The 11,665-nt window shown below is 36.5% G+C and overlaps 1 protein-coding gene across 1 annotated transcript; it reads right to left on the bottom strand.

The window, feature by feature from the left end:
- Positions 1 to 3,685: 3,685 nt before the first annotated feature.
- On the bottom strand, positions 3,686 to 5,015 carry LOC108806612 (probable glucan endo-1,3-beta-glucosidase BG3). The gene is made up of 2 exons (XM_018578768.2): positions 4,855 to 5,015; positions 3,686 to 4,763 (listed from the first exon to the last, which is right to left on the bottom strand). Exons 1-2 carry the CDS (start codon positions 4,949 to 4,951, stop codon positions 3,835 to 3,837), a joined length of 1,026 nt encoding a protein of 341 aa, XP_018434270.1. The 5' UTR covers positions 4,952 to 5,015; the 3' UTR covers positions 3,686 to 3,834.
- Positions 5,016 to 11,665: the final 6,650 nt, after the last annotated feature.

Below are 11,665 nucleotides of genomic sequence, written 5' to 3'. Positions count from 1 at the left end.
AATGGGAACTTATCTAGGAAGCCCAGAAGATATTAGCGGTTCCAAATGCAAATTATTTGCATTTCTGAAGGAAAAGATAAGGTGTAGGGTAAATGGTTGGACGGGTAGATGGCTTTCGAAGGGAGGAAAGGAAGTGCTGATCAAATCCATTCTTCTAGCTCTCCCGACATATGTTATGTCTACCTTCCTGTTTCTTTTAGAGATATGTGAAAACCTAGCAAGTGCCATTGCACAGTTTTGGTGGAGCTCAAATCCACCAAAGAGAGGAATCCATTGGGAAAAATGGAAAAAGGTTTGTCTACCAAGAGAGTAGGGTGGGAGTTTCTGTATGATCCATGAGTTTAACATGGCTTTATTAGCAAAAAAACAATTGAGTTTAGTTCAATACTCTGATTCGATGGTGGCTAGAGTATTAAGAGGACGATACTACAAAATGAGTTCGCCTTTACGAACAATCTCTGTAAGTAGTCCTTCATATGTGTGGACCAGCATCAGGGCAGCTAGGAAATTATTTCTATTGGGAATAAGGCATAAGATACACTCAGGATGTGAGGCTAAGGTTTGGGAGGATCCTTGGATTCGTACAACCCCAGCTAGACCACCCCGTCCCTTATCCCCAGTCTTACATCCGAACATGAGAGTCAGCAATCTCATTAACCAAGAATCAAAGGAGTGAGATGTTGGAGTTCTAGAGAATTATGTGGTCTCTGAAGATATACCTCTCATAAGGAGGTTGTCCGTAAGCACAACTCATAGCCGTGACACATTCTGTTGGAACTACACGAAGAATGGCCAATACACGGTCAAATCAAGATACTGGGTAGCATGCAATGTATTGAAGCCCGAGGTTGAGAAGGAGATATTAGAACCGAGTATAACAAAGCTTCAAGCCTTTGCTTGAAAGATAAAAGCTCCACAAAAAATATGCGACTTATATGGCAACTGATAACATGTCATGTGGCAGTAACAAAGAATCTGATAAGGCGTAATATGACATGCGATAATTATTGTCCACGATGTGGAGAACCAGAAGAATCTGTTACTCATGAAATTTTTAAGTGTCCACCAGCTGTACAAGTTTGGGCCTTATCTTCGACGCCAACGAATCCAAATATCTTCTCTGTTTCGAGTATTTATGTGAATATGAATTATCTTTTCTGGAGGAAGAACATCATTGTTGAGCCAGAGTTAGACATGGATCCTTATCCTTGGATAATCTGATACATTTGGAAAGCCAGGAATGACAAAATCTTTAGAGGAATTGACCGGGATCCTATGGCCCTAGTTCGATATGCAGAAAGCGAGTGTCAAACCTGGTTCAATGCGAATGAGATGGTGCCACATATTTCACAAGACCATAGATGAATCCCAAGTCATAAGCTTGGGTAATATATGCTTAATAAATGGGTCATGGTCCTCATGGACATCAACAGCACAATTCAGTGGGTGTGGATGGGCTTGGATGGATAGCATGGGGAAAGTTCAACTTATGGAGACAGTGAATTATATATATTCGAAGAGAGTCTTCTCTACATTCAGAAATTCAAGCACTACAGTGAGCGATGGAGAGTATGTTGCAATATTCCACATGTCAGAACTTTGGAACGGACCGCAAATATTTAATTGCGATGATTGAAAAACCCTTGCTTGGTCAAGCTTTGCGACATAACTGGAGAGAATAGCTACTCTACAGATATGCTTCCCAGATTTCAAGATCACTTATATTCCACGAGCGCATAATCAGATTTCAGACTCTTTAGCTAAGACCGCGAGATCTTTTCATAGAAAGCTTCATTTTGTTGGTTGTTCTACACTGGTATGTTCTATTCTTTTCATAGAGATCCTTTCGTTGTCAATATATATATATATATATATATATATATATATATATATATATATTCTATTCTTTTCATAGAGATCTTTTCGTTGTTATATGTGTGTGTGTCTGTGTCTCTAAGTTTTTATATGCCAAATAAATTATATTTTCATGTTTATTTTTCAGAAAAATATTAAATTGGAATTTATATGTTTTTTTATAATATCAATATATCTGTTAAAATTATATTAATCATCAAATTATTTAACATCTATTTGAAAAATAATTTTACACATGTTTTATTTAAACATTTAGGATTATATTTTGTATGTGAAATGAAATAATGATATACATGAATTTATGACTTTGAAAATTTGTATGTCACATTAAAAAATCTGATTAATTTTATTGTAAATTTGCTTAGAGAATAATCTTAAATTTGATGATTAATTAATAGTTATTAATTCAGTAACATAAATTTTAATTATTCAAGTCAATAAATGTTATAAAAATGTAACAGTTTTAATAAAATAGATTTGTTAATCCTAGCTAATATATGACGCAAAACTCATACCTACATGACATCTATTGAGTTAGGGAATTTTAAAATTATAATATATATTGATATTTAGCTATTTAAGGCATAATGTTGTTTAAATATTTTCGTGATTGCAGTGTTCAAAAAAAGAATCTTTTCATGCTTTTGGTAGATATTTTAGAAAATCAAGTTAGTTATTGAAGTTATTATGTTCTTAGAATATTTCTTTAATTAGTGTGTTTTTGTTTTTGTAAAAAACCCAATGGCATAGGTTGTAATATTATTGTAAAAAAAGGTAAATTCAAACGTATATTTCAGTTTTTATAGAATAGATTCAGTCATAATATGACAGTTTAAAATAGTAGGTTAGACAATTTCAATTTTAAATGACATTTTTTCGGGACAAAATTGCTATAGTACTTTGAAAGGTTTTGGACTTGAGTGGATGAAGAATGTCATGGCAAGTCTCCTGTTCATACAGAGAAAAGCTACTTCGAACAATAGAATGTATGAGGAACTGGTCATGTTTGCAACGAATTGTTCTAAGATAATTTTGGAACTGAAAATGTGACAATTCATTGCAAACGTGACAAATAAGGAACCAGATGGGCCTTAAACTTGGGTGATTCTAGATTCACCCTTGGTGACTTCAACTTACGGCAACGGCATGTGTTGGTAGCGTTGGTGATGGTGATGCGATACAGTGGCTCCAGTCTCGTGCATCTCTTCCACGTTTTAACATCTCGACTCCATTGTAAATCTCAAACAAAGGCATAAACGGTGATGACGTCTATGATGTGTGATGAATGATCGTGAGGAGATGCGGCGGCTCTACACAACCCGGATCAATCCAATAGTGGTTGACGATAGCACAGACAAGGCGGTGTGGATCTCCGGTGATGGATGGTTAACGAGGCACGGATCTGTGGTCGGCAATGATAAGACGGTGGCTCCGGTTGATGAACGCGGATTGGTGGTTCGGCTGTCTGCTCGCGATCTACATCTCTTCCACTTGATACGTAACATTATGGTGATGGCCTCTAACAACACAACTTCATCTCATGTGGGTATTGGTGATAGCACGCAACGCAACGTGTCAAACCAACGAGCGGTGGTTTGTGATGAACTACGGCGTATCTTCTTTGCAAGAGATCTAGACGAATACAAGTAAAGGAGAAGAGTAGAGACAACATGAGAGAGGAGAGGAAGCTGGAGCAAAATGTTGCCTTAATCTCACATGATGATAACAATGTCGGCTGTAATTTGTGGAAGGAGATAAATATACCAACCCATGCATACACGTTTAGGTTATAAAAGAAAGTGGATGAGTGTTGGTTTAATATTACAATTTTATTAATTTTCTTTTCTCATTATTTCTTATTATTGTTACATGTTTCCCACTTTTGGAATCCTTATCAATACAAGCCCTCGAATTCCATTCATCAGTTCATATCACTATAATGAAGTGTCTTCGAGGATATTAGTTGAAATTGACGCCATACTTGGGCTGTTGATTGGGAAGAAAGAGTCCAAAGAACTTTTCAAACTCAGGACTCTTCTGATTCTCATCGAACATACCGAATATATAAGTCTCGATAGGTCTCCCTTGTCTTCTAGGAGATCCACTCTTCACAGTTTGTATCAAGTTGTTCACATAAGTCCTTGCATTATCCACATTTGTCGCGGTTCCTCCAGCTGTCGGCCAACCACTCTCGGAAACCACGATCTCCACCGATCCTCCTCCTGTTTTCTCCAATGCCGCATAAACAGTGTCTACGAGTGCGTGGAAGAGGTTTCTGTATGCGTTGGACCCATCATTGACTACAGTGGACGGTGAAGTGAACAGAGCATAGTCCAAACGGATGTCTCTCATGTTGTTGATGTAGCTGAAGTAAGGGTAGACATTCACAAGCAGAGGAGATTGCTTGCTTACCAAGAAACCTATCACTGGCGCAATGAAGTTTCTAAATTCCGGTGTAAACGTCCCGCTCGAAGGAGGAAACCCACTAATGCCTCTGGTGTCTATAGCTGTGGAGACCTTGATCCCGAGGCCTGAAACCGCTCTATCGATGTTCTGCATGGCGGGGAGGACAAACCTCGAGGTTGGGTCCGAGGGTTGCACCTCGTTCCCGACCGAGATGTAGCGGAACCTTACGCCGTTGAAGTTGCGGACGTTGTTGCGGACCCACGTGTCAGCTTCCGCTTGACTGGAGGCGATACGCTGGAGATCAGGGTTGGGAACATCGAGCAGAAGGTCGATGTTAGAGCCACGTAGAGCGGACAGAACCTCTTGGTTGGGATCGTAAAGCCGCATGCGACGGATGTTACGGTTCCGGTAAAGAGCCACCGCATCAGCCGGACGTGGCAAGTTGTTTCCTATTCTCCCGTAGCACACTCCGATTTGCGCAGCTACATATATATATCAAATTAATAATCATCGTTAATAGATATAAGATTTATATGATTTTATCCATCGATAGGTTAAAGAAGATAACTAAACCTGCCGTGTCGAATAAGGAAGTCATTAAGAAGCTGAGAAGAAGCAATAACAGTGGTAGTGAGGCTAAGAACCTCGATTGATCACTAGACATCTTCATGAAATAAGAATTAAAGATGATCTTATAATTTCGAGTTTTGTATGCTTAGATGGTTAAAGCCATAGCATTTTGCGCCTAATTTATAGAGGGAATCAGTGATTTAAGTCAATGAAATGAAACAGAAAGTCATCGCGTCATATCATCACTAGCTTTGGAATGTTATACATTTAATCACCGTTCATGCATCTCACACTAAATTTATGCCTTGAAAAGTCTTGTAAGTGTGAGTTTTCTTCACATGTAAGAGCAACCATCGATGCAATCCTATTATTAATTATTTTTCTTGTATATGTAAATTAAATAGTTCAATCATGTATGTGATGGCAAATGGAGGGAGATGTTTTCATAGGTTTCATGTAAACTTTAGATATATGAGAACAGATCGTCATCCTTCTCCAAGTTTTTTTTAAAAAACAATCTAGATAGATACCCATTAAATTTAGTGGGCATACTCTAACCTAGGAATCGCTAATAACAGCATGGACCTTGGAGAATGTAGTTTTTGGATTCTTTACAACTTTTTTTCTTTTTTTTTTTTGCTTTTTGCTGTATAAAAATGTTTAGACCTTTATGTGTAATTTTCTGTTGGTAGATTTTGTTATGGAACCAAAAGAAATAAATAAATACATAAAAAAGAATTTTATGGATCTTTCTCAATCTTGCTTTTCTAATATCTTATTTTTGTATAAATTTTGGAAATGCATAGATGTCTTTTTTGTTGTTAAAATGATATATGTGACTTTAATTATTAGGTTGTGTGATTGAGCGAGATGTCGCACTCCATCCAACCTACCCGGCCCTGGATATCGCTTTCAATAGGGCCTAACCAGCCAGATACTAAAATCTTACAGTTAAATGGAACGAATCGTCCACTGCCACAAAGTCATACTCAAGTCTCGAAGACTAAAAGTTTATGTGGTACTGCAACTTAGGACATGTTTATTGCATGGTTTTTATGGTGGAATTTTTAACGTAATATATATAAGAACCGTTTTCTTAACTTTTAAATAAGAAAATTAAGAACCGTCTCTTAAATATCTTATTAAACGATTCTTAATTTTTTTTAGTTAAAATTAAGAGACGATTTTTTATATTGTGCTAACAATCTCAGCCTAAAAACTCTACAATAAACATGGTTTTAATAAATATGGTCTTATGTTTTTGAAAATAGGCCGGATTAAAATAGTTTTTTTTTGTCATTGAGTATTATATGAAAATTGTAGCAGGGAACTATGAATCAGTAATCTTCTAGACCAAACGCGGTAATAAATTATGTTAACCATAAGAATTTAGACATGGAATATCCAAAATTCTCCGAGTAATGGAACCCTGCCTACACACGTCCCCACTATCTACCGGCTAAGATTAAATGCGATGATGACATGCATTTTTTGGAATCATGGTACAAGCCGTTGATCATACGTCGATCGTGGACCATTGAATTGTATCCTTGCGTCATTAGATAAATGCGATGATGACATGCATTTTGAATTGTATCATCAATTATATATGGTAAGATGACTTTCGTTATTAATACTTCTTAAAATCATCAATGGTGCCTTTATCTCTATATACTTGAAGGTAATTGAAATCCTAACAATTACAACAGAATCGCAACGGATGTTCTATCATATTTTTATGAATAATTTACAAGACTTAAATTTCATAGCCAAGATTCATAGCTGTTTAACAAATATATTAGATTGAGATCTGCGACTTACGTAAAGTGAAATTGTTAAGTAAATAATATTTTTTACAATACTCTAACATTGTATATAAATCAATGTACATAATATAATAGATAAAAGATTTCCAGCAGAATTGTTCTATAGAAATTTTTGCTAGCAATAACCGGTTAAGAAAGCTTAAGGAGTATCAACCGGCCATTGTTATATATAGAACATATAGTGTAGTATCCAATAATGTCATTTTAGTTGAAACGTGTATTGTTTTTTACGTTAAGAAAAAAATGTATAACAAATGTGGTACCAATGGTATTAATGGTAAATATCCTAGTAATTAAAGGTCAATTAAATTAGTTGGTGAAGAGAGTTGTGAGCTCTACCTCAGCAATAGTGGCATAATTGTTATTAATCTACCAAAGCAATGTTTGTGCTTAAAAATGTTTCTTGATTAATAAGTAAGAGATAGATTAAGCATATGGTAGATTTGTGGATCCACTTAAGAAAAACAATTTTTTTGAATCAAAATGTTGGGCTATAAAATCTATGGACCAAGACTTGGTCATTATCAATGTACATACTATAATAGATAAAAGATCTCAAGCAGAATTATTTTATAGAAAGTTTTGCTGGCAATAACCGGTTAAGAAAGTTTAAGGAGTATCAACCGGTAATTGTTATACATAGAAACAGATAGTGTAGTATCATATAAATTTTATTGTTATTTTAGTTGAACCGGGTATTGTTTTTTTACGTTAAGAAAAAAATGTATAATAAATATCGTACCAATGACATTACAGTCAAACCTCTATAAATTAATAATGTTGGGACTACACCAAAACTATATTTTTATTAATTTATAGAGATTATTAATTTATCGAGATACTAATTGAACTAAAAATTCAATTTGGAACTATAAAATTATATTAATTTATAGAGATATTAATCTATCGATTATTAATTTAAAGAGGTTATACTGTAGTTGTAAATATCCTAGTAATTAAATGTCAATTAATTTAGTTGGTTGATTGATTGACGCAGTTAGCAAAAAAAAATTTTGTTGAAAAGACCAGTTAGCAGTTTTCGTGGTCTAATTCGATTTTCTTAGAAGGTCCGTGCGTGCCCTACTATGTGTAACTAGTTCATTAATAGACTTACATGAAAATTTGAAAGTGCGTTACTAATTTGCGATACAATTTTCCCGTCGCAAATTATGTGTTTGTTTCTGTAATGGGTGAATAGACATTTGATATACATTTTGTAATGGGTGAACTAGACATTTGGTATTAATAAAGCGTTTAATATTGGATGGTGGTTAGTGGATACGTGCCCAAGACTATAAGCGAATATTCCTAAACATAAACTCGTTCTGGTCATGAATATCCTTATGCATGTGTGACATAGATTATGCTCTCAGTATTAAATCGTAGCAGCCTAGAAACCCAGTACAAAAGATCATGAAGAAAAAAAATAGTATAAAACTCAGACCACAAGTTAAGGTTGAGTTCGTACTATAGATTACAATCATGAAATGACGTGTGTTATGTAGAACAGTAGAAGCATTGTGATCATAAATAGCCAAAGAATTTTCTTCTTGGTGTCTATTTCAATTTTGGACGACAAAAATAGACGCCGTGTTGATGATGGTTTTGGTTAGGCCTGCGATTTCGGTTTTCCGAAACCGAACCGAACCGATTTTTCGGTTATCGGTTATCCGGATTTTCGGAATCAATTTCCGAATAAAACCGAATTTAAAATCGGTTCGGTTCGGTTCGGATATCGGTTAATTATAGAATTTAATTAATTTCCGAAAAAACCGAAAAATCATTTAAAAAAAAAAAAAAACGGGTCAATCGGTTATTTCGGATATTTTCGGTTCATCTCGGGTATCGGTTATCTCCGGTTTACACGGTTATGGCTCTGTTTTCACCTGCCAAATCAATTAAACCAAGCAATCAACAAAAAAAAAAAAAAAACCTCAAAACCAACTTACAACCGAGTTTAAACATCCAAAAGAGATCAAGCTCAATCATGAAAACACACAAAAAAAGACAACAATCTGAATCTATATCTCTTTTCTAAAGATCAAAGATCAAAGTTTGAAAGATATATAGATTCATTAAGTTCAAAAGGATGTTGTCCAAAATAGAGAGATATGTAAGTTAGTTTTGAATCTTCCTAGTTCCAAGCCACTCCAACCTACAAGTAACATGTTCATGAAGTAAGAAGACATGTAATTTCTTTTAATAATACAAATCAGAGAGAGCAACAGATTACCTTTAATGATCAGATTCACCAGAAATTTCCAAAGACTCTACATAATATCAAATGCAGTTAGAACTTAGGACTCTGAGCATTAAAAAAAATAAGACTTAAGAATTAAAATGATTACCTAATGATTCTTGAAAATCCAGTTCTGCAAACATCTGAACCAAGCTTGAAACCTTCTCAGCCTGGATGTTGTTTCGAAGCCACTGTTGTAAGCAGACAAGAGCTTCAATCATGTATGGAGTCAGACAGCTACGAAAAGGATCTAAAATCCTACCACTCGTACTGAACGCTGACTCAGAAGCAACAGAGGAGACTTGGATGGCTAGTACATCCTTTGCTAGTTCGGACAAGACTGGAAACTTACAAGAGTTTTTCTTCCACCAAGATAACACACTGGTGTCTAATCCGAGACTGTTTGTTCTTCTTGGTATTGGTTTTTCCAGCAAGTAAATATCGAGCTCAGTACTGGATTCTTCATATGCTGCCTCTGAAACCATCTCTGAATACAAAGAATCTCTGCTCTCATAGTCCTCATCATCATCATCAGAAATATCAAACAGGTTTCCAACTTCACCTTCCACAGAATCGACAAGGTTGTTCTGACTATCACCTTGAGAGTGAGGGACAAGGTTGCTCACATACTCCTCATATAACGATTTCATCAGTGTTCTTATTGAGGTTCTGAGATGAGCACTCTCCACACTATCCTTACCATAGAGCTTATCAAAACAGATAGAAGCAAACTGCATCTTGTTCCTTGGATCGAACACACTTGCAATGATGACCAGCGGGTTCATATTGAAAAGTCCATCCCAGTACTTCTCAAACTTGTTTCTCATCTCCCTTGCTTGAATCTGTAGAACCCCATCTCTGCTATTGCTCAGTGCAATCAAGTTCCTCTCTATTATCACAATCTCATTGTAACAAATGGTAGATGTGACTGTCTTGGATGCTGAGAACGCCAAGGTGCAACCAAAGAAGATTTTCAGAAACTTCACTAACCTCTGCACCTCTTCCCACCCTTCTGAAGTAGGAGGTCCAACCCGTTTCTGTCCATTCTCCTCTAACTCCATAAAATAATCATTATACAGCATGTCTTCGGCTTTGAGCTTCTCAAACGCAACCTTGAACTTCAGAGCAGCAGACAACATGAGATAGGTGGAGTTCCAGCGAGTTATACAATCCAAAGATAAGCTCCCTCTACTAACATTTCCTGTAAGCACCCGCAACTGAAACGACTTCAACCTTGCACCCGATGATCTCACATACTTAACCGCGTTTCTAATAGCCATGACACTCTCTTTGACCTCAGCTAACCCATCCCTAACGATCAAGTTGAGAATATGTGCACAGCAACGCATATGCATCATAGAACCATCCTTAACTAATGCATTCGGGCCTATCCCCCTACAGGTTTCTGCAAACAGTCGTAGAGCCTTATCGTTTGCCTTAGCATTGTCTACTGTCACCGTGAAGACCTTATCTATACCCCAATCAGACATACACAAACTCAAATGCTCAGAAATAGTTTCACCTTTATGATCTGTGACAGGCTTGAAACTGATGATCCGCTTCTGCATCACCCAGTTCCTATCAATCCAATGAGCTGTGACGACCATGTAGCTGTATGATGTCGTAGGAGCCACCCAAATATCTGTGGTAAAAGATACTCTCTGCTTCTCATCAGTAAACAACTTCTTCAACCTAGCTTTCTCCACCATAAACATTTTAAAAATGTCTTCTGTCGCTGTTCTTCTGCAGTGAACTGTGTACATCGGCAAGACATTGTGACAGAACCTCCTAAACCCTTCAGACTCGACAAAAGAGAATGGCTCCTCGTTCAGCACTATCATCTCGTTCACTGATCTCCTGAACAAAGCCGCATCATACTTCACGGTTGTCAAAACACCACTACTGTCTCCACTTAGCACCTGCTGTTTTCCAGTTTCGTTGTAAACTTGGAACATCTTACATCGACCAATGTGATTCTTCATCGCACTTGTCCCACTCTTCTTGGAGTCGCATCCAATCGCTTGGCCACAGTAACGGCAGTTGCTGATGCTTGGATCATCTTCTCTTTGAATGAAATGTTGCCAGACGTCTGCTCGGTGGGCTTGCTTTTTCTTTGCAGCAGGAGGCAGATCAGTGCTTGACCTCTCTGAAGCAGATCGTTTCTTTCCACCTCCTTGATCGACATCAGTTTCATTGTCTTCTCCAAAGAACTCATGGTTATCTTCACAAGCTGACATCTACAATCAAAAGATAAACATTTTAGAAATTTAGATAACACAAAACAATCACAACAATATTATTTAACAAAATTAACAAAACTAAAACCAAAATATAATTGAAACTCACAACAATATTATTTAACAATCCGACATCTGTTTCTATTACCACACAAAATCACAATCTCTAAATGAAATTTATAGAGATTTATACAGAAACTCAGAGAGAAGAGGAGACATGAGAACTAACCTTGTCACCTTGTACTCGAGATGACATAAAGAAGCAGGGAAGATGGTATGGACTATGGAGTCTCTGGATTAGGAGGAAGAGAGATTAGGAGATGTTTGAGGAAGAGAGATTAGGAGAGGCGATTAGGTTACGCCGAATAAGATTTTAGATTTGTCGATAGGTTAGGTTTCTGTTTTAGATTAGGTATATATAGTTAGGTTAATTTTTCGGTTATCCATTCGGTTATAGAGAACCGAACCGAACCGATGACAAAACCGATTTATTTTAAAAGCTTTGCCGATCG

Source organism: Raphanus sativus, chromosome 7 (genome assembly GCF_000801105.2).
Source record: "Raphanus sativus cultivar WK10039 chromosome 7, ASM80110v3, whole genome shotgun sequence".
In the NCBI taxonomy this organism is placed as follows: Eukaryota; Viridiplantae; Streptophyta; class Magnoliopsida; order Brassicales; family Brassicaceae; genus Raphanus; species Raphanus sativus.
The sequence above is the reverse complement of the archived record's forward strand: the minus strand, read 5'-3'. Positions and strand labels throughout refer to the sequence as shown.

Coding starts and splice junctions, on each gene's coding strand:
- LOC108806612 (XM_018578768.2), bottom strand. CDS start 4,951: ATGAAGATGTCTAGTGATCAATCGAGGTTCTTAGCCTCACTACCACTG. Junction 4,764..4,854: donor TTCCTTATTCGACACGGCAG/GTTTAGTTATCT, acceptor ATATATATGTAG/CTGCGCAAATCGGAGTGTGC.